The sequence below is a fragment of the Lolium rigidum genome, chromosome 2 (assembly GCF_022539505.1).
Source record: "Lolium rigidum isolate FL_2022 chromosome 2, APGP_CSIRO_Lrig_0.1, whole genome shotgun sequence".
In the NCBI taxonomy this organism is placed as follows: Eukaryota; Viridiplantae; Streptophyta; class Magnoliopsida; order Poales; family Poaceae; genus Lolium; species Lolium rigidum.
Genome location: NC_061509.1, coordinates 62,760,984 through 62,784,775, shown reverse-complemented (window position 1 = coordinate 62,784,775; position 23,792 = coordinate 62,760,984). Strand labels below are relative to the sequence as shown.

The 23,792-nt window shown below is 46.7% G+C and overlaps 3 protein-coding genes across 3 annotated transcripts; 2 read left to right on the top strand and 1 right to left on the bottom strand.

The window, feature by feature from the left end:
* Positions 1-1,694: 1,694 nt before the first annotated feature.
* Positions 1,695-6,540, top strand: LOC124691842 (very-long-chain aldehyde decarbonylase GL1-2-like). Its single transcript, XM_047225118.1, has 9 exons — positions 1,695-2,107; positions 2,680-2,909; positions 3,229-3,448; positions 3,755-3,876; positions 4,142-4,506; positions 5,371-5,577; positions 5,682-5,792; positions 5,885-6,058; positions 6,171-6,540. The coding sequence occupies exons 1-9, from the start codon at positions 1,833-1,835 to the stop codon at positions 6,324-6,326; spliced, it is 1,860 nt and encodes a 619-aa protein (XP_047081074.1). The 5' UTR covers positions 1,695-1,832; the 3' UTR covers positions 6,327-6,540.
* A 3,176-nt stretch (positions 6,541-9,716) lies between these two features.
* On the bottom strand, positions 9,717-11,916 carry LOC124686586 (flavin-containing monooxygenase FMO GS-OX-like 4). The gene is made up of 7 exons (XM_047220512.1): positions 11,379-11,916; positions 11,176-11,246; positions 10,917-11,072; positions 10,755-10,837; positions 10,493-10,628; positions 10,149-10,322; positions 9,717-10,079 (listed from the first exon to the last, which is right to left on the bottom strand). Exons 1-7 carry the CDS (start codon positions 11,914-11,916, stop codon positions 9,828-9,830), a joined length of 1,410 nt encoding a protein of 469 aa, XP_047076468.1. The 3' UTR covers positions 9,717-9,827.
* A 3,933-nt stretch (positions 11,917-15,849) lies between these two features.
* Positions 15,850-16,781, top strand: LOC124686585. The gene is made up of 3 exons (XM_047220511.1): positions 15,850-16,150; positions 16,248-16,441; positions 16,528-16,781. The coding sequence occupies exons 1-3, from the start codon at positions 16,040-16,042 to the stop codon at positions 16,694-16,696; spliced, it is 474 nt and encodes a 157-aa protein (XP_047076467.1). The 5' UTR covers positions 15,850-16,039; the 3' UTR covers positions 16,697-16,781.
* Positions 16,782-23,792: the final 7,011 nt, after the last annotated feature.

Sequence of the window (23,792 nt, the reverse complement as noted above, 5' to 3'; positions counted from 1 at the left end):
ACAACTCTACAGTTTTAGTAAGTAGAATCTAAGATTTTACTATTTTGGTAGTTATAATCATGCGGTTTGCGATCCTGCAAAAGATGTCCCGATCTGATTCATGATCACAATGACAACTTTGTATATGGTTGACAATTGGCCATGAGCAGAAAAACGGATGGAATAATAATAGCGAAGAATCGACCTCTCCTCCTTAAAATAAATAAAAGAGTAGAAGAAGTGTCATGATAAGAGTTAGTGCAGGTCAAGAGAAGGCCGGTTGGAGGATTTAGCTACCAATATTGATATATATTTTTGAGATTTTCATACGAACTGGGAAAATTGTCAAATATCAATCGGAATCTCTCACATTTGCATAAACTCTATGAAAACAATTTTCTTGCACTAGTACAATTATAATGCTATATTTAACAATAACAATGTTTAACTGGGTATGCTTATGATCATCCATGATTGTTGAGTTGTGCTTATGCTATAATATGTGGTCATAGACTCCTAGTTGTCGGAATCGTAATTATGTTATGCGATTATACGACTTTTGATCCAAATTGAGTGGAATGGCTCTACGATCTTACTAAATACAGTAGAGTCTAAGATTTTACGACTAGGTTATGGTTCGCGATCCTGCAATAGGGGTACCGGTGTGATTGATAATCACGATTATGACACCACGATTCTGACAAAAAGGTTACATGAGAGTACCAGTTTATTTACTTGTATATTTTAGGGAGTTTCATACGAACTGGCAAAATTGTCAAATACCAACTGGAATCTCTCACATTTGCATAAACTCAATCAAAACAGTTTTTTTTGCACTAGTACAATTATACTGCCATATTTAACAATGTTTAATTGGGTATGCTTATGATCAGCCACCGTTGTTGGGTTGTGTTGATGCTATAATATGTGGTCATAGACTTATACTTGTCGGAATCGTAATGCGATTCTACGATGTTCGGTCCAAATTGAGTGGAACGGCTCTACAATCTTACTAAGTATAGTAGAATCTAAGATTTTACGATTAAGTTATTATCATATGGTTCGCGATCCTGCAATAGAGGTACCGGTCCAATTGATAATCACGATTCTGACACCACGATTATGACAACTTTGTGTGTGGTTGACAATTAGCCATGAGCAGCAAAAAAAGGGAGAAACAATCAAACACAAAAAACCTAGAGAAAAATAAGGTGGGGAATGAACGGCGTCAGACACAGCCACATATTACAACTTTTCCGTTGAGTAGGAGAGAAAGCGATACATTTGCTCGGGGAGACGATCCCAACTGTTTTCTTGCTAGCTTGCGCGTGTTTGATGCGCAACTGCACATCAACATTAGTTCTTGGATCGATGCTTAACAACCTGCTCTGCTGTTTGATGCGCACGCGACAACAAGGCTGACTTAGTACGAAAACGTGCTAATATCAATGTTTGTGAGTTTGCAGATTTGGAGTTGTATCCGCCCAGCCCATTTTTGGGGCATGCATTTCCTCTGCTGACTCTCCTTGATTCCCCGTCGTTGGTCGATAGATCTCTCGATGGTTCCATCTACCGGCCACCCATCGCGCAGTACGTAATTGGACATGTTTTTTTTTAGTCGTACACGTGGCAGCCCTTGGTGGGCCCACGCCCGCAGTCCGCCAGTACAATTATTCGGCGTACCACCACTGTTATAAAGCACGGGAATCCCAAGCCCCAGCTGAGAGAGCTCGCAGCAGAGGAGCCCAGATATCCGCTCATCGTCTGGAGCAAAATCGCATTGAGGGAGACCTCCCAGCTTTCTTCCTCCTTGCCGAGCTCGTTCCAGCTCCCGAGGACGCCGGCGCGCGGCCATGGCGCCCCCTCTCTCGTCCTGGCCGTGGGCGAGCCTCCGCGTATACAAGTACTTCCTGCTCGCGCCCCTGGCGTGGAAGGTGGGGCAGGAGTGGCTGGAGCAGGGCGGCGCGCCGCTGTGGTCGCCGTGGCTGCACCTGCTGCTCCTCTTCTCCGCCCGAGGGCTGACCTACCAGTTCTGGTTCTCCTACAGCAACATGCTCTTCCTCACCCGCCGCCGCCGCGTCGTCCCCGACGGCGTCGACTTCCGCCAGATCGACCACGAATGGGATTGGTAAGGCCACGCACTCACTCACGCTCTCCAATTCCCTGTGCATCCTTGTCTACCTAGCTGCCGCCATGAAACACGCGCGCGCGCCGGTAACTCGGTAAGCTCTAGCTAGTTTCTGGGAGTTCGCTGCATGCTTCAACGCGAAGCGCGTGGGCATAAGTAAGAAGCTAGTACTAAGAATGTTTAACTGTAACACGACAGTTAGTTTATTGTTTATGGCGAAGTTAATTACCTCCTGTATCGAATGCAACTACTCCTAGTTCGGCCATCATTTGGTTGTGAAGTGATCTGGAATGTTTGGTTGCGTTGCGTCCAGACGCGACCTTCCGGAGCTCTGGTCATCGCTCAACCGCCATGACGTTTTCACATCATCTTTTTCTTCAGTTATTGTTAGTATGTCACAGCAGCTACAACGTTCAACTATTACCTGCACATTGGTTGGCCATACATATTTTTTGAATAATCTTGAAGCACCAAGGGACGTAGAGCTTAGTAAATCGAACAGTTTTATATATTATCTTGCATATTTTTCAGAGGAATTGAATTCTTGTTGTTCTGACGACCCCACCCTGCAGGGATAACTTGCTGATCTTGCAAACGCTGATTGGAGCGTCGGTAGTCAACGGCCCACTGGCCCCGCACGTCCGCGTGTGGGACCCGCGCGGGCTGGCCATCGCGCTGCTGCTGCATGTGGGCTTCTCAGAGCCCGTGTTCTACTGGGCCCACAGGGCCCTGCACCGGGCCCCGATCTTCGGCCAGTACCACGCCGCCCACCACTCCACGCCGGTCACGCACCCACTCACAGGTACGTACGGTACGATACGACGGCAGTGTTGCACCCGCTGAGCTCCAACCAAACAGCGATAGCAAAAAAAGAAGAGACAAAGCATGTGTGCGTCCCGTGATTCATGATGTCGACCCATCTTTTTCTCCGATTCCTGAACCGCGACATGTACCAGACACAAGTAGTCCAGCACAAAACAACATTGTGCTTCTTTTGATGACACATGCATGCCATATTGATCTAAGTAGATGTTTACCATGCATGGTAACTTAGTTTTCAGGCATCAAGATTTACTCTGCATCAACTGACAAGGCCTGTTTCTCTTCTTGTTTGGTTGCAGCTGCATTTGGCACTCCGCTGGAGGCCCTGCTGCTGACGCTGACGATGGGGGTCCCGCTGGCAGGGGCCTTCCTCATGGGCGCCGGGTCCGTAGGCCTGGTCTACGTCTACCTCCTCGCCTTCGACTACCTCCGCAGCATGGGGTACAGCAACGTGGAGGTCGTCTCGCACAGGGTCTTTGAAGCCGTCCCGGCTCTCCGATACCTCCTCTACACCCCGACGTGAGTTCAAATTCTTTTCATATAGAGTACCTTTTTCTACCGCTACCAAAGTACCAATTCACATCCATGCTAGTACACACAATTATTTGGCGGTAAAAACAGTACTTCACGTGTGGTGATTCTTGTTGGCTTCCTCTGCCAGTCTGCCGTATGTGGCACTGTCACTGGCAGAACGGTAAAGCTGGTGCACTCACTCATGTGTTCTTTCTTTGTCTCTGCCTCATCAGGTGGTAGTTTATGTGCTAACTAATTAAGGCCATTATTAGTTGTATAATTTTGTTGATTAAGAAGCTAATTCCCAATCAGGTATCTGAGCCTGCACCACAGAGAGAAGGACTCCAATTTCTGCTTGTTCATGCCTCTCTTTGACCTCCTTGGTGGCACTCTAAACTCCAAGTCATGGGAGCTGCAGAAGGAGATCTATCAAGGTACCACATCATCCAACCAGCTCAGCTCAGACAATGCAATTAATCGGCTGAGGACCCATACTGAAATTTCATTCTCATCAGACAGTATAGTTCTAGTGTACGAACGAACGGGAGTACTAGTACATTAATGAGGCATGCATGCTTGCATAGTAGTAGGAGTATACTATGTGTTGCCGTGTTGGTCGATCTTGTTTAGAGCAATTCGTTAACAGTACGAATGATCTTGATGGAAACTAATCGATCGAGGAGCATCAATGCCGTGCAGGCAAGAACCACGTGGTTCCGGAGTTCGTGTTCCTGGCGCACGTGGTGGACATCATGTCGTCGATGCACGTCCCCTTCGTGCTCCGCTCCATCTCGTCCGTGCCGTTCGAGAACCACCTGGTGCTCCTCCCCTTCTGGCCCGTGGCCTTCACGGGGATGCTGCTCATGTGGTGCCTCTCCAAGACCTTCGTCGTCAGCTCCTACTGCCTCCGCGGCCGCCTCCACCAGACCTGGACCGTGCCCCGCTACGGCTTCCAGTACTTCATCCCGGCGGCCAAGAAGGGCATCAACCACCAGATCGAGCTCGCCATCGTCCGCGCCGACAGGATCGGGGTCAAGGTCCTCAGCCTCGCCGCGCTCAACAAGGTAGGGTACCTACTACTAGTATGTGCTAGCTTTCCTTGTGTTCGCCATTAATTTCTTCCAAGCTACAGCTACAGCTACCCCATGCCGGCCGGCCGCCTCTTTCCTGCTCGTGCTTGTACGTCTAGTTGGCAAGTATTCGGTATCAATAGCAGTGTAGCACAGTGCCCATCCATGAACCATGATCCATCCATCACTGGCCGGAGGCATGTGAGCGCATTGAAAGAGCGATCAAGCTAGATCGTGAGGTCGGCGTGCACAGACCTCCACATTGCCGTGTCTTTGGCAAGAAAACCACGAGCTAGCCGCTGGTTCTAGCCTAGTGGTGGTGGTAGCATGCAATTCCGCGAAAATGGCCATCTCCATGTGCCGGTGGCAGACGGCACTGTGGCTGCATGTGGGCCGGACGGTGCCAACCGGTGGCCGGCCGACCTGTGCACTGCCGTGGAGCGCTTTGGCACGGCTTTATCATCGTCTTCCCGTGGCCCAATCGCGGCGCGGCAGCTGGTGCATGCATGCCGTGGAGGAGAACCACTGTAGGCTGAGAGCAGATCGAGCTGCCGATCGGCCCCTTCACAGTGGTCGCGCATGTGTTCCTGCCAAATCTCCCGGCCTGGTCCCGGCGTCCCGCGCAATGTTTTGGGCCGTGCTGGGTGAGCAGGGGTAGCAGAAACCAGTACAGTATATGTCTGAAAGACTGTATCTAAACAATTTGAAATAGTTCATATAGCCCAGGAATAATTCCAAAACAGTACTACTACCTAGTAAAAGATGTGGACATTGACACACTTGTTTATCAGAAGTACATTTTTTTTACCATTAGAACTCGAATTTTACATGGTTTCTTTCTTGTTTAATTTCGACCAGAACGAGGCGCTGAATGGAGGCGGCACCCTGTTCGTGGAGAGGCACCCTGACCTGAGGGTGAGGGTGGTGCACGGCAACACCCTCACGGCCGCCGTCATCCTCAACGAGATCCCCAGCAATACCAAGGACGTCTTCCTCACCGGCGCCACCTCCAAGCTTGGCCGTGCCATCGCCCTTTACCTCTGCCGGAAGAAGATCAAAGTCATGGTACATTCATCTCCCAGAATTCACACAGATGGTTAATTAAGAGCCTCTAGCCAAAATGTCAAGGTTAAATTGACTCTTTCCGATAACAATTTTTTCTTCTTCAGATGCTTACGATGTCGTCGGAGCGGTTCCTGAAGATCCAGAGGGAGGCGCCGGCTGAGTTCCAGCAGTACCTCGTGCAGGTCACCAAGTACCAGCCTGCGCAGAACTGCAAGGTGAGCAGCCATCCTCATGCATGCAGCCTGAACTTGTGCTTGATCTGCTTCTGCAGTATTCCTGATACGATGTTGGGTGATAACTCGTGCAGACGTGGCTCGTGGGCAAGTGGCTGTCACCGAGGGAGCAGCGGTGGGCGGCGCCGGGGACGCACTTCCACCAGTTCGTCGTGCCGCCCATCATCGGGTTCCGCCGCGACTGCACCTACGGCAAGCTCGCAGCCATGAGGCTCCCCAAGGACGTGCAGGGTGTTGGATCCTGCGAGGTAAAAACACGCAGCAACTGCAGTACCTCACGTATCTACTATCTGAATCTGATCCATACATGTCACCTCATACTGACGGCAATTTACGCCTGGTGTTTTCATTTGGTTTCAGTACACGATGGAGAGAGGGGTGGTGCACGCGTGCCACGCCGGCGGCGTGGTGCACTTCCTGGAGGGCTGGGAGCACCACGAGGTGGGCGCGATCGACGTTGACCGGATCGACGTCGTGTGGAAGGCGGCGCTCAAGCACGGCTTTACGCCGTCGTGATCACTCGTCGACCCACCGAGGCGGCGATGTACGCAGGTGAAGCGCAGGTGCAGAATGCAGCTGAGACAAACGTGAACTAATTAAGATCGCTCCCTCCCTCCCTCCATATATGTCCCATATATCGCTACTCGTGTTCTTGTACTCCATTCTTGTCATCAAATGCAATGAAATACCAAGTTCACACGAGATTAAATTAATTTAAATTCCCCGGGCAGCATATTGCATTGGTTCATCTTATCTCTCTCGTGACTCGTCCACAAAAGTTACTATCTTTATTTCTACACGTTTTCTCGTGACCCGTCCACAAAAGTTGTTATCAGAAACAAAAGGATAAACTATAGAGAAAATTGGCAGTTTCATGGCTAGTTCATGCCGGCATTGCTAAATCTGAGTGGCCTGATAATTACTTGCGTCGAAGGCAACGGTTTGAGCCTATCGATGTCTCTTACTAGTTGAGATTTGTGCAGTGTTGGATGCAAGGCTATCTGATGGCTTGCCACTTAGACATAGAAAACTAAAATTAATTTGGATGCATACATACCAAGGTTTTGGTTACCGGGCGAAAATTTTGGTTATGGAGAACCACGATAAATGGTCATACCGAACACAAAGTTCCCAATTTTTCCTTTAACGGGAACCATCGGTAAATAGTCATACCAAGGAATTTGAATTCAGATCTTGGGTTTCAAACTTTTTGGCTGACCGGTTGGGATTCTACGGTAACCGGAAATCTTGACAGCCCCCCCCCCCCCCCCCCCACCACCCCGGATGCTTTTTCTACCAGCAAGAAAACCTTGATACACACTTCACAAAAAAATCGAGTTTTGTTGTGTACGGTGCCACTCTCCGTAGTCGTCATTTTGCATGAGTACATGAGGTTCACACAAAAACAGCTAAATAAAGTCATATTTAAAACATGCTTTGAAAAGGCTTATGACAAGGTTATATTATGTTGTGATCCAATTTTTTATAAAAGGGGATGCTAACTTCTGACGAGCGGGGTGAGGTCCATCGTCAATAGGCTTGGGTCCCCTGAGTGTGTTGTTGTTCGTTCTTCATTATTTCCTTATCATGTATATAACAGGTTCGATGACCCTTTTATAACATGTTTTCCATGAAATGCTTCACACCCTTATTGAGAGCATGGACAGAGAATTTTATGCAAAAAAAGTGTTTGGTTAAAGTTCCTATAAATTTTAGTCAAAAAAGGGGTTCAACAAGACGATCCTCTATCACCAATATTATTTGACACTGTGGTGGATATGCTAGCCATGTTAAATAATATACATATTAAGAAGTGATGATTAGTGGCATCATCATACAATTTGGTTGAGGAAATGGTTTAACCATTTTGCAATATGCACAGTATAATACTTCCTCCGTCCCATGAAGATTGTCTAAGATTTATCAAAATTTAGATGTATTTAAATTTTGAAAGATGTCTATGTCTAGATACACCTAAATTTTGCCAAATCTCAGACAAACTTCGTGGGACAGAGTAAGTATTTTTTTATGGACCACGGCTTAGAGAGTTACAAACCTAAAACTTATTTTGAGTAGTTTTGAGCAACTTTCTGGATTCATATCTATCAGCTGGCTGCGAGCATGGGCCATCCTACAAAGTATAACGCCAGGAGACGATGGAAATTGGCGTCAAGCGCGGCTGTAATGGATTACCGGTCTGTCTCGGCATGGACATGACAGTGTGCAACACATTGATTTCTGAGTGTGCGATTTGGCGTGTAGCCTACTTATCTTATGTGTAAGTAGACTGCTTAGCTGATTGTTATATGTTTAGTCTCACACACTTCCCATTAGGCTATTATTTCTTACATCAGTGGCATGTCACACTATTTTATATTAAGCTATATTGTATCCATTATATGCATCTATTATGAAAATGCCATCATAATGAAAAATTCCAAAAATATATATAGAGAAACACATAGGCGATATAGAATTCACTCAGCCTTGTATGGTCTTAATTAACCTGCAGTCAAAATACTCCTTTAATACCAAGACCACTGTGTTTCCAATTATATATGTTTTTGCCAAGCATGCCCTTTCTACATGTTTATTTTAATTCCCTGTGGTCGATAAAGCAATACCACATTGATTTATGGCGCCCGGAGTTGATGGTATTCCAACTTACACCTAGGGGTTTTTTAGTTGAGTATTAGGTTAATTCATGCGTCATTCCCTACTTTATTAGAGAAACTAATTTAAGGGTATAGAATACGAATCTAAATAGGAAACCATATGTACATTAATTCAGTAATTATGTATCTATATTTGTTTAGTAGTACAAATAGATCCTCAACGGAAAACTTTACTCCTTTTTACTGATTGACTATTTCATTGATACATCAAGTTGTTACCATAGTATTGAACTGGGTCTCTGCAGCAACAGCATGACAAAGCGTCAAGCTGTTTGATGGCACCAATTATGGTGAGTTCGCTGTCTTCATGCACATATATATGTGTGGTATTCGACTCATGTCCGCCCTGGCCTGACCTGTTGGTCTTGTGGCTCCTACCCCGCCCAAGTCACCAGTCCTTGTTGCTAATGCTTTCCAGGCTGCTAAGGATGCAGCTTGACACAGCCATCTCCTCAACTAGAAAAAGAACTTGTAGGGTTTCACCTAGAGAACAAACTAGATGCGGAGACAATGTTAGAGCTCAAGACAAAGCCCCCAAGTAGGCGAGTGATGCCCTACGGCGCCATCACCTCCGAACCTCACAGCATGGTTTTCACCCAAGCACAAGACCACCTCTACAGCTCTACTATACCACCCCCATGTCGTAGCCAAGCAAGGGAAGAACTACCAACCTCACTAGGACCCTACCTCTGTAGTTCATTTGTGTCGTTTCATAGATGACTCTAGTTTGTAGAGGGAAATGTCCCAGACAACAATCCAAGATACTCGTGGAGGTGGTAGTGGAAGTGTTCTATACTTCTATAGATATCAGGGACAGGCTCCATTGGGACAGAGGATCACACGGTAGGAGCTGGAGGGAATCCTGCTGCTGAAAATAAAGCCAAGAACTCTGCTCCCAGGGATTTTACCTGAATGTTATTGTGGTTGTAAAATGATGGTGTGGTTCGTGTTGTTAAGGTCCAAACCAACATGGATGTTTACTTTCCATTTTTGCTTTTGGACCTTGTATGAATTTTTAATAACAACGAGAAGGGATTTGGTTACCGAGAGAAAGAATACCACAACTGGAAACCGGACAACCCCTTCCCCGGAAAATATGTTTATTGTGCAAAAATCCCAGTCCTAAACCCTTCGTGTTTCTCCCCTGATGTCACCCCACTACCTATTCCTCTAGCAAGCCCGAACTTTCGATCCCCCCTCCTCCCAAAACCGAATTTGAAATGCTTAAACATTACCGACTTCAATATCCAATTTTGTAATATATCAGTAATTTCTGTTTACATGAAATCCCAACCCCGGGAACTTTTCATGTATCCAAATCCTTGCATGCAGTCAATGTGAACTAGGGAGTATTCTTCTTCTTTTGTGAACAATTTAACAAAGGAGGATTATGGCTGACGACTGCAGGAAAATACTGGGTGAATTCTCGGTTTGCTTGGACTAACAAATGGTCACGGTGGCCACGATCCCACATGTCCCTATGGTTCCCATGATGATCCACATTGTCCTCCATGGCCACGGCGAACATCTCTCTCCTCCAGTCCTCAATGCACTCCCGCCGGCATTGCTCCGCGAGCCAGTTCTCGTACTCGAACTGCAGAAACATTAGAACAAATTTATCATAAATCTCAAGTAACAACCAGATCGAGATCGCCGGGCGCACCTCGAGGTCTCCCAGGACATGTGTGTATCTTCGGGGCCGTCCGCAAGCGTCCAGGCCTGAGTAGAAGGCCATCACCTCTCGCATCATCTCCTCCTCGGAAGGGAGCTCGATTCTTCCTGACAAAACTCCGGCCACCCAGTTGCTCTGGAGCTCGAAGAGCGTAAAAGGGATCACCTGGACGCACGATGACAGAGATGGTAATAATCATTACAGGCTTGGTAACTGTAATTTATAAATAGAATAATAATACTACTTAATAAAAGTTCTAAGCTAAAAAGCTACTGACTAGGCTAAGTAGCTAATGACACAAGGGTGTGTAATTTCGACGATCGGTCTGAACGAACCTTGAGAGGCAACCCGATGAAGGAGAGTTGAGGAGCCACCTGTGGCGGGAACACATGCTTGTAGAGTGGGCCGACACGGTTGTCGTCCACAGATATAGTTGCGTCGTCGCCGAGAAACGGGAAGCTGTACTCATACCTATCTCAAGATGAGATAGAGAGGGAGAGGCAGCAGACATTTTTGAACTGGTTTTCTTGAGGAAATTCGGCACACAATGAACAACGGAATGCATATTATATACTAGGAGATAATGAGCAACCGTACCCGGTGCAGTGTAGGATGACATCCGCTTTGATACGACTGCCGTCTTGAAAGACCACACTACCGTCTTCCTCAGCATGGTCGACCTGCCTGGTGCCATACATTATCATTGGATCTGTGAAAATAAGAAGAATGATTGTATTGTGCATGACAGAGAAAACGTACCATTGAATGAAACCATAGGTTAGTATGATGGCCAGGCAGCCTCTCGCAAGTGGCAACAGGCGCCGATCGACTGGCAACATGGACCTCTTTGGCGACAGCGGCGATGTCCCTCGAAATATCCATTGCACTCACTGAACACCCTATCACCACCACGACCTGCCAACAGATATATATTGTTGAAAGTTGAGATAATCATATTTGATCCAAACATGCATCAAAACAGTTAATAGACGTACAAAAAACACAGTTACTGACGCACTTGACCCTGAAAAGGTTCGGGCACACGGTAAGTGTTGCTGTGCAGCTGCTTCCCAGGCCAATCATCCATGCCTGCAAATTAACAGTATGTCACGAACTCACGATATATTCAGACATCCGCACTTGTTGACCAATACAAATGCAATTAGTTACTGGGTAGTCAAGAATTAATTGACCTCGGTTGATGAATGATGGAAGTGTTACCGGCGATATCGGCGACGTGCGGCTGGTAGTAGTGGCCGTTGCAGACGACGACGGCGTCGAACACCTCCTCCTCCTCCTCTTCGCGCTTCTCGCTGCCGGCCAACTTCCTCGAGTACCTGACGCGCCAGCTCGAGTTCGCGTTCGCGTCCCTGCTCACCCTGACGACTTCCGTCTCGAGCCGGACAAGCCCGTGGAGGTCGAACCGCCGCGCGAACTCCCGGAGGTACCGGAGCACCTCCTCGTGCCCGGGGAACGTGCGGGGGTCGCCGTCAGGGCCGGCGGCGAAGGGGAAGTCCAGGAAGCCCATGCTCTGGCGGGGGAGATTGGTGCGGAGGGAGGCGTAGAGGTTCGACCGCCGGGCGCCGAGCGGGTCCCGCGGGGCGGTTGCGTCGGCGTCGTCGTAGACCCAGGTGCCCCCCACGTCGTCGGTGCGCTCGAACACGACGGGGGCGTGGCCCTCGCGCCGGAGCTCCCGCGCCGCCACCAGGCCGGCGGCCCCGGCGCCGATGACGGCTACGCGGAGCGAGCGCGACGGCATCAGATCGATCGGGAGGGAGCGACCGATACAGAGGAAAGTCTCCTCCCTATATCGTGTTTTTTTTTTTTGAGATAACCCTATCTCGTGTGTTTGTCTTTCTTTTGCAGTTGGAGAATCGTTTCTCTTACTTTCGGATTTTGTATCGAAAATTTGTATCTTGTGGCGGTGGTAAACTGCTAGACTGCTAGTCAAGCCACCTTAAAAAAATTGATGCCACTGGTTGATGATTGTTGAATTCCGTTATAATTTTATTGAGGTATTTTGTACTGTTTGATGTTTCTTTTATCGTGAAGTTTCTTTTGGCAAAAAAGTTCAAAAAACTTGTTTTCTTAGAGATTGTAGCTTTATTTAATTTGACAACAATATTATGTATCAGTACCAATAATAATGATGTACTAAAATATAACCAACAATAATTAACGAAATATGTCAACACTTTTTTTTATTAATATGACTATCAAAAAATGAAAATTACAATATTTTTAAAAGTGTCATTCATGTTCTTAACAATCGGAAATAACTTTGTACACACAGGTATGGGTAAGGAAGCTATCGTCACCGTTCAGAACAGCTAGTTGCTTTGAGATCTGGAGAAGGTAACATGCCGAAGAATCCCTACGTGTACCTTTCTTGCATTTCTCTGAGCAGTGCAGAAGAGTGGGAAACGACATAAAGGCAGGTAGGTAGGCATGGAGATTCGTGGAAGGCAGGAACACGGGATTCCCTGGACATGCTTTTCTCCCGTGTCTTCTCCTTCCTCCATCCCCTTTCTATGTTAGCTCTTGCCTAGTCGCCTCCTCTCCCATAATTTCTCTCCCCCGTTTTCCGACGATGTCGAGCGAAGCGTCCATGCGTAGCATCGACGCTATTGCCCATCGCCGCGGCAGCGGTGGCTCCGGCTCCCCATGGTCCCAGACCCGCAGTATGGAGCAAGAACTCTCCGATCCGATCTCCCCACCCCAGCTACAATGCACCTGCAAAATCCCTCTATGCCAAAAAAGATCCAATACCACCAGGAACCCTAACCGAGATTACTACTCATGTAGTAGAATAGGAACAAACGTAAGGATTTTCCCCCTTCGATTTTTGTGTTTCGATCTGCGTCTTTTTCGGTTACATTTTTTGTAGATGGCAGTTTCCATCTGGTTTTTGGGGTTGAATTCCTTTTAATCCCCCTCATTTCTTATCTATCTTGCCCCAGGGGCCATACTCATGCAGAACATGAATACGGGTTGATCTAGTGCGTGACAACGTTGAGCAGTTGGTCAATCTCCAAAAAAGATATTTGGAGATTTTGGGAAAGGAGCTTGCAGCCGCACGGATGGAGCTGGCGGAACAGGGTAGCATCCACCATCTTTTTGATGTCATCATCTTTCTGATCAAATGCTATCTGTTGGCAGATTATGCGCAGCGACTTCTTCGTAAAGGGGAGTCTGTCACCTGACTTATGCATGCTGCCCAGAATGCAGTGCTCTTTACTTAGGCTCACATCGTTCTCTCTAAGGTAGCGAACAGTATCCTTGGTTGCCTGGTCAATCTTCTTGTGTGAGTTCCACTACATATTCTCACCACAATGGTCGGACAGTAGGTGCTTGTGATCAGGACGGTTCGTCTCCACAAACCAGCCATGATCATCTGACATGTGCAGACGAATCATCGCCTTGCATCCATAACGAGGGGAGTCATTCTTGCCCCTTTTGTCAAACCCCTGAAGAGAAGAAACCATGAGTCTCCATTTTGAAAAAAAAGGGAAATCAAGTTTGAATTTTTTTTACTCTGTGGACAAATAACACCTGCTACTCTCCGGTGAATGCAAACATGTAATACTAATGGAGCAGCAAAAATATTTACCTCCAACTGACAGATCACTTCTTGCGATGATCGGTAGTTTTTCCCCTTGTGTAGTTTTTCCTATATCTAATACCAAAACCGACCTCCCATGAGTACAGGTTGTAGAAATCATGGGCTTCCGCCAGAGTCGAAAGAAGTGCCAACAACTGGCTCTAAAATGTATTTTGTATTCCTTGTCGATGAATTCCTCAATGCTAATTCCACTGCTCCTAGCTCTCTTGGCGGCCCAACTCGAACATCAGATCCTTCCCGACCTCTAAACCTACACACCACGCATGCAGAAAACAAGTGGATTCAGGCTAGCAAGTAGAGGAACCAAGACAGAATCTGTTGGTTTTGCAACAACAATGACCAAACGAACTGGAGAGAGGCAATGCCACCATCTAAATTAGACTTTCCATCCCTCTAAGAGGCAAATCGAGTAATTATAATTGAAAGATGAGATTCCAAAAGCTAGTTGGACGCCAGCGTACCTTTTCTTGTATCCGACACCAGCGTCGCCGACGACGCGGCTCCCTTCTTGGGCGACGTCATTGCCAAAGCCGCTATCCAAATCGTGTGCGCCGCCGGCGACGCTGCCCAACTCTTCGGCGCAGCAGTCGTCGATGGTGCTGCCCCTTTCGTCTGTGCCACCGTCCTCCATGTTGCTTCCAAGCCCTTGGTCGCCTCCTTCGTCGATGCCGAAGTTGCTGCCTTCTTGGGGCCCGGCGATGTAGGAGGCTTCCTCCCGTTCATCCCCAACTCCATGCTCGGCCACAAACCGGTCAAAGGATACCCGCGGGTCGGCATGGGGGGTCAAGGAGGCCACGTACTCGGGCAGCGGGTAGAAATCATCGGTGGATATGGCCCCTTCGAAGATCTGGGGGGGGGGGGGGCGTTCTCCCTGTACTTGCCCCGCCGGACATTGCCTGCAAGCGGCCTAAGGTCAGCAGCTCGACGGAGAGGATGGGTGGCAGAGAGGGCGCGCCGGCGGAGCAGTCGCGCCGGCCAGAACAAGGGGCGCGAGGCGGGGAGGGCAGGATACAGAGGAGGCACGCCGGCGACGACGACGGAGGATTTGGAGTGAGAAATCTTGAGGGGACAGAAAAGCAACCAACATTCTGGACGGTACAGATTACTTCCATACCCATACCTGCGTGTACAAAATCCACATTCCTACAAAATATCATATTTGTTCATAGATTCTTCTAAAAGTTTGATCAAACTTTACTTTATTTGACTTTGCAAATAAACAATAAGCCTTAAGCTTTAGGATGGAGGTAGTATAATGAAACCACCCGTACGCTCGGCTACTTTAGTTTTTCTTGCAAGTTGTAACAAGAAGAAAACTAGTTCAACGATGAAGCAGTACGCAGTAGAAATTAGAAGTAGAACGAGATAGTCGGCATTGTACTTGGGTGGCGACTTGGTGATCTGTGTGAATAGCGAGTTTGTCGACCTAGCTGGTTCGTCTTCGGGCAATGTAGAGCTCGTTCTGGCTGGTATGTGGGGGCGGCGGCCCCAAACCTGGTGGTATATTTGATGCGTTGGTGGCTGCGTTGTGTGGATGACGGTCTCCTCGCTTGTGTGGTTTTTCATCTAGGTTTTCCTTATAAATCAAGCATGTGTGATTTTTGGATCCGATTTTTCTTATAAACTGTGTTATTCTGTGCATAGTACTATTTTTATCTAATCGGATGGTAGATACAACTGCCTTTTCTTTAAAAAAAAAAGACGAAGCAGTGATTTTTTATTTTAATCCGTAGGCGTTCGCTCCCTGATTTAATTTACCTCTGTGATCAGCCAATGCAAATAGTATTTTGCTCCAAGCCAACCAATCAATCAAAATCTTTAATTTCGCTCCCTGATTTTAATCCGTATAGGCGGCAAATAGGAGCACCCCGGAGAGCGGCCAGTCTGAGCCAAGCCAACCAATCAATCTGTATTTTCTCGGACCTACAGTAGTGGTGACTAGTACGTAGTATTTTAGAAACAAGAAAGGTGGATCGTTTGTGTGGGCTGGGCCTGCTGGCGAACGTAGACCTTCGGGAACTCTTTAGAGGCTGCGCGACGGTTCCGTTACGGAATACAACGCTTCTGCGGAAGCGAGAGAGGAACCCTAAATCTAACAACAATTGGAAGGAAACTCCGCGATCCGCTAGGTAAGTACGCTGGCCAATAAATCTCCTTGTTTGATCCGCAATCTATTTCGTGTCGGGAGACGGGGACGAAAGAGGTGGTCGTCGCGGGCAAAGTCATAGTCAGGGCGTGGATCTGTAGAGCTAGAATCGACATGGCGGCGGCGATGAGGCTCTGTGGCCGGGCGCTCTGGCGAACGCGGCAGTCGGCGACAGTCTCGGAGCAGCATCGACAGCTATTCCCAAGGCGATTCGCCAGAACTAGGGTGCGTAAATTACTTTGTTTTTGCGGGTCTCTGTTTTTCTTTTGCTACTTGTGGATAAAAACTCAGTTATGTACTTGCGCAAACCCTGTCGCAACAGGCCACTACTACTGAAGAGCAAAAAGACGTTGCGGTTCGCTTAGAACAGATCGACGAGAAGAAAGAGGAGCTTTACAACATGATTTTCGACATTGTGTGTAAATACAAGGTTCCTGGAAAGATAGGCCGAGAGAACAATTTGCTGCTCGAGCGACTCTCCGTGCAAGTAAAGCCCAGACCAAACGATGTCTACTGGTAAATGTCGATCGATCTCAAACATTTGCAGCTTCTACACATGCGATTCTCTTTCTTCTTCTCATTATAATCTGCCCTGTATTCAGGCGCTCGTGTCGAAGAACAGAAAAAAACAACCGTATCTTGACCAATGTGGGGGCTTATTCTCTTGGTTTGGTGAGCCCGTTTGTTTTGCATTGGCTGATCACAGAGGTTTGCCCGAGAAGAAAAACTTGGTATGAGGAGTGGTGGGACGCCGTGATATTGGGAAAGTAGAGTTGATTGGGTCGGAGGTCAAGGATCCAAGCATGTTAGCGGAGAAAATTTTTCTGGGACCGGGCCGCACGCTCTGTCTCCTGACGCCCGGTAGTTAACCAAATTGGACGGGCAGTTCCGAGTTTGGACAGCGTCACTCGAGTCCTGCGCGTCATGTTTTGCCAAACCCGTGTACATGTTCTGTTCCGACAAAATCAACCGTGTATGTCCTGAAAAGCAAAAAAAAGGGACGTGGCTAGGCAGCATCCACCCCATCCGGGTGCTCCTTTGTGGAACCTAGCACTCGTTTAAAAAAGGAAAGGCCCCACGTCCAAAAATGGAAAGTTTATGACAGCTCATAGAAAATTGCCCCGTAATCACCACATGTGAGTTTAATTTCATGCAAAGAAAATTTTAAAAAGTCATAACTTTTAAACCGTAAGTCGGAATTGCATTCCGTTTTCTCCGTTGGACCTCTCGCGACAAGATCTTCGAAATTAGATCCCATTTGTATATATTTTGACAAACTTTTTTTTGTGAAAATCAACTTAGTTGTTACGGAAAGCAACTCAGTTGTTACGGAAAACCAACTCAGTTAGACACGGTGATACATAAGTTCACGATAATGGAGCCCAGCTTCACCATATTAGTTCTAGCCAAAACAGTACTAGTGATACACAATTTACGTGTGGTGCTAGCAGACTTAGGGATGGTGCTAGCAGATTTAGGCGTGGTGTTAGTCAACTTAGTACTAGTAGTAAGCAACTTTAATACCGTGATAGCCATTCCCTTTGTAGGTAAATTACGCAAGATGCAACTTCATATATGGGGTATGAAACTTAGCACTAGGAGTATACAATTTAGCAATAATGGTTATGAAACTTAACACTACGATGTATACAACTTAGAAAACAGTAAACAACTTAGGGGTAGTTGTATGCAACTCCATGAAGAAACAACCCAACCTTACAAGAGTGATGCGAGCCGACTTAGTACTACCAGTATGTGGCTTAGGCACGGTGATAGGCAAGTTCACTATATTGCTGTATTTTGTAGGCAACTTAGTTTTCTAGATACTCAACTCAACAATAACAGTCCGCAACAATAATACCAATATAATCGTTGGCAAACTGGTTTTCGAGGTAGCCAAATTAGTACCAACAATATACAAGTTCATATATCAAATAATGTGCAACTTAGATGCATTAGTAGACAATTTCACGACAATGGTGCGCTACTTCACAACAAATTACGGTAGCCGACTTAGTACTAAAGGTAGGCAACTTAGACGTAGGGACTTGCAAGTTCACGATGATGGTACACAACTTCACCATTGTTTCTAGCCAACTTAGTAGTGGTGGTACACAACTTAGACATGGTGAAACTACATTGGACACTGAATGCAACTTAATCATCGTGGGTTTGCAACTGAACAAAAGTTGATATACAACTTAGAATTAGTAGGTATGCAACTTAGCACACGTGTGAAGCAACAAATATATTGCCTACAAAACAGACTTAGAGAATGTGGGACTAACCAATTTATTATGTGCAAGATACAACTTAGCTAATATGTGGAACCATTAATACCGCCGACAAAAATAATGCGCAACTTAGAGGATGTGGTAGGCAAATCACAACAATGGTGCGCTACTTCACAATAAATCCTGGTAGCCAACTGAGTACTAACGGTAGGTAACTTAGACACCGAAACATGCAATTTCACTCGAGGCCATTCGATTATGTTCTGGTTAGGGACAATGGGTGCAACTTAACTATAGTGCGTATGCAACTTAATACCAGTGGGCAGTGGGTATGCAACTTTATACGATTGCGTATACAACTTAATACTAGTGGGTATACACCTTAATACTAGTGCGTATACAAATTAATACTAATGGGTATACAACTTAGAAATAGTGAATATTCAACTTAGAACATGTGTGAACCAACAATTTACCGTCTACGAACACAACTTAGCAAATGTGTGAGAGTACAATTTATTATATGCAAAATACAACTAAGCTCATATGTGGAACCAATGGTACCTCCTACAAAATACAACTTAACATATGTGCGAAGAAATAAATTGCAATCTTCGTGGAGCCACCGACATGAGGTACAACTCCACCAACACATATGTGGCCGGAATCGTGAGCCATGACACGAGGCGCAACACGAGCCGCAATAAGACGAAGATGTCATTTTGAGACCGGCGGTGCCCAACCCCAGGGAACCTAGTGCCGCAAGGTACAACTTAAAATGATCAGCCATGACACAAGGCACAACACGAGTTGCGGGAAGCCGAAGGAGGTGTCACGTGAGATTGTGTTGCAAGAGCCGAAGGGGATGTCCATTGAGATCGGCGTTGATCGCCCCTATGAGAGCTCCGGGATGATGGACGGACCATTCAGGTTGGCCTACGGCGGCATCGGGAGCAAAGAGCGAGGTAAAAGAGGAGCTTCGACATCGAACATCAAACGCGTGCGGTGATCGATCTTTGGCGGAATGGGGCTAAACCATGTAACATTCACCTAAGCCTTAAAAATCTGAAAAAGGACTGTACATGTATTTATGCGTAAATTTGGTAAAGTTGGAGGACAAAATTGAAGAAAAAAATGAGGAGATGGTTTCACATCGAGGCTGTACATGGTTGAGCGCATCCTCTGCAGGAGCCGGAGGAGCTTCCTCAGTTCGCAGCAGTAGCTGTGAAGCCATCCCGCGATACAGCATGAAACCACCTCGACGACGGAACAAGGCTGAGCTAGAGGAGGAAGACGTGGTCGACGGCTCGACGCAGCTGGTGGCTGTTAGGCAAGCACGCGCAAGTCGACAGAACGCGACCTCCGTGGACGCGATTGCCGGAGACCTGGGGGCGGGAATGGGGTCTCGACCGGCAGCCACTGGGCCTAGAGCGGCGGCGTGCTGGGGATCCAGTTTGGTGGCGAGCAGGGGAAACTTCCTGCGGCGGGAGCATGCGGGAGAACCGAACGGCGTCCGGCGGCACGAGACGTGCGGGAGAACCGGGACGGCGGCGAGCTACGCGAGGCGCGCGGGAGAACTGGGCAGGCGGCGAGCGGCGCGCGGGGAACCCCGTCGACGGCGGGCGGCTCGCGGGAAACCAGGCCGGCGGCGGGCGGCGCGTCGGAAGCCAATTCAGCGGCGGCGGGGGTTCGTGAGGCAGCGGAAGCTGTAGTAGGTGGGGCGTGCGGGACGTGGGCAGGTGGGAATTTGTCGGAAACCGAACTCGCGACACGTTTCGATCAGGCGGATCGGACGGACAAAAACCGAGTGCTCAAACTGATAACCAGCATCCAAGCACTTTTTAGCAATTGGGAAAAAAAGACAAAAGTGCTGATATTATCAGCATTAAGTACGAAATTTTGAAAATTTAAAATCTTTTGCAGGACAAACCGCTTATCCGATTCACGAACCGTTTTCATTGTTGGACTAGTCGCGATGGCATCTTCAAAACTAAATCTCATGTTAATATGTTTCGACAACATTATTTTGGAGCCAAAAGTTACCCACCTCTCTAACACATGAGTAATATGGGCTATACCACCAAAGTTACCCGCCGTGTAACACATAAGTTAGCCATCATATAAACGGGCTGGTGGGGCATTTCACATACATGTAGAAAAACTGTTGATGTTAGCTGCGCTGAATGCAAAATTTGAAAATTCAAAAGGTTTTGAGCTCAAACCGTTTTCAGGGCGATGAGATCTTCAAAACTAGATTCTTGTTGCTATATTTTGATGACTTTTTTCCGGGCATAAAAATTACCCACATGTAACATGTGAATTACCCGGATATCGTATATAGTTCGGTTTGAAATTAGATCTCACTTTTGGAGCTTTTTTCGTTTTTCATTTTAGAAGCTATGACCCAGTTTCACAACACCGTTTCCAATTTAGGATGTTAAATTCATTGGAGACAAGTAACTATAGGCTGGAAACCTCATAAGTACTAGCACGATAACTATATCAATTTTATGGTGACAAACTACATCCAAAAAACATAGTTAACTCAACGAGTAATACGTGTATAATAGATGGCAAGGGTAACTAAATCTATCTTGGTGATGCTTGAATGCACTAGTTACCCGCTAGTTAACATTATAGGTAACCACCGATTATATTATAGTTACCCCATATTAGTTTTATAGTTACACATCATACTGTGTATTGTTTTCCCGCTAGTTAATATTAGGGTTATCCCACCAAAAAATATTGTTGAAGTTAACCATGCTTTAATGTACTAGTTACTCACTAGTTAAAATTATAGTTACTCACCAGTTAGCACTAAAGTTACTCATACTTGTTCAGTTAAGTTACCTATTAGTTAACACTGAAGTTACCCATGCGTGTTCGTTTAAGTTAACCACTAGTTAGCACTAAAGTTATTATTTTCTTTCTTTTGCCTCTAATTTCTTCCAACACATATGCACATCACACACACATTAGATTAACCATGTTATAATATACCAAAACAACACATAAGCCTGTTACAACTCTTCAGACCTACCATCTTAGCACACCACAAAAAAGATACGCTTGAGCAGAACGCCAATGGGAGGACTGAATGTGGATCAGAGGAAGACGATGCATAGGGGGATGGAATGACTGATAAACTCGAATTAGTAGACCCGTCTTGATCTCCTGGTAGAAGCCCTCCATGGCGGCCATGATGCCAGGGTCGAAGATTCTAGAGGTGCCCAGTGAACGGGGGTGGACAGTAGCGGGGCGCAACGCGCTAGATGGTATGGACGAGCAGTGACACCCATGTTGTCAAGCATAGAGCATGTTCAATAAGCAAGCAACGATTACGAGTCAACGAATATGTGATCAATGTAAATGAAAATAAGAAAAGCCTCACAATTATGAAGAATCAAGATCTCTACGTACTTGTCTAGTCCAGGACAACTGAGATCTTCCGAAAAAAGGGGGTGGGGTGGAAAGTCAGTGTCAAATGCATTGCAATCCTTGATCGAGCTAATTTAGGATTTCGAAAGAAGTCAAGATCGAAATCGAAGCATTGTCATTGGGTTGAAGATCAATTCATATCGACAAGACTTCCCATTCGCCGGACGAGTTCAGATCAGTTCACGCTAGATTATTGAAGCTTCACAGGAGAGATGTACATACTGTAGGACATATAAAACAATGTAAACACAGCCTATTGAATGAAACAAGTGAAAACTACGAACACTAATGGAACTTTGAGTTACCTGCCAAGATGCATTTCATAGTGCTATTTATTTTCTTAATTTTTTTTAGCAAGAGGCCTTTAAAGCTTATGATTATATTGATAGAAACCAAGAAACTACGAAAGTCTAAGAACACGTGGCTAATTCCTTGCCAAATGAGTAAATGACTATGGGCCAGTACTTTCAGTAAATCCAACAACAGATCAACCAAACTACATCTAGACAAGAGAGGAATGCCCGAAGCTGAAATTTCACTACAGTCCAACTTAGAAAATGCATTCACACTATACTATAATCTTGACGATACTTAGACTAGGCACCTTGGAATACATTTAGCCATTAGCACTAATTAATCATCCTCTCCTATCCTCAATTGATATCAGTGCAACTAAATTTAAAAAATGTATAAGAAGTGAACAAACAAACGGAGAACAGATCTCACCTCTACAGGTTTCTGCACCATATGTGCAAGCAAATGCACTAATTTGTACTTCAGCAAATACGACAAGAGGCTATACATACACATTAAGCTGATTAGCAAATAAGTTTTTGAACATTTCTATTTTCATGCAGTATAAATGGACAACCATAGGCACGACCATAGTAGCAAATCACCAATCACAAACCAACCGTAGGCGGAAAAATATAAATTTTTGACAGTTGGGTGTCGATATAGAGGATTGATTTCCTGAACAGTGTTGTGGAGGTCGCCACAGTGGACCTTGGAGCCGAGCTCCTAAAACCATAGACATGTGGTCAGGAAACTACTATTAGAACATTCCAATTTAGTTTAAAAAAACATATAACACTAGTTTGCTAACACTAATAATTGCATGATTAATATACTCATCTGAAGCACATCATATTAATTCAATCTCCTTTAGAAACCAGATTCGAGCAAGATAAATCAGATAGCTTGCTTCTACACATGGTTGCCTCATGAAATTCTTAGAGCATCTCCAACAACCGCTGTATAACGCGGCGCTGTAAATCATCTTTAGAGTGCACGCTATGTGGATGCATCGCGCAACGCTAGCGAGAGCTTCACCGGGTGCTGTAAGCCGCCGCGTCAAAATCCAACGCTGAAACGGTCCTTTTGTAGATGCGCTAAAATGCAGCCCCAAAAGCCACACTTCCACACAATGGCACATCTAAATGGATCAAACAAAACCCAAAAATAGACTGAAAATATAAATATATTAGATAGTTCAATCCACATTTGCTACAACCGAATTTAAAACTAAAGATAGACTACACTAATCAGACCACTCGAACTCGGAGGAGTTCGTTGTTGTGGATCAGTGGATGACACCAGAGTCGACAACCACTCGAACTCGGAGGAGGAAGATTCAACAACGATGGCTGACGGATCGGCACCCTTCTTCTTCTCCTCCTCCCTCCTCATGGCCTTCTTCTCCTTCTCCTTTTTCTTTGCCTCCTTCTTGGCCCTCCTCGCCTCCCGATCTTTCTTCTACGCCGCCTCTTGCGCCGCCTTCACCTCTGCCTTCTTGGCGAAGAAGGCGACCTCCGTAGCCACGTCCTCCGGGAAGCATCGCGCCCACTCGAGGCGCCGACGCTCGTCCCGCTCGGCGACGAGGAGGCGCTGCTAGAGCTCACGCTGGCGCTGCCTCGCCTCCTGCATGACAGCCGGCGGTGGCGCGAGGTCTTCAGCCTGCTGGTGCGTCCAAACGCCGGTGAAGTTCATCGAACGGCGAGGATGGCCGAGGCGCCAGGCTACCACGTCGTATGTGTGCGCCGCCTCGTGCGCCGTCTCGTACGTGTCGAGGCCCATGCGCTCGTCGCCACTCTGGATCTCCGCTTAGAAAGTCCCAATCAGATGCGCGCGCACACCGCGGTACCCGGAGCGGCGCGTGGTGAGGTGAAGCGGTGGTAACTTTCCAGGCGGTT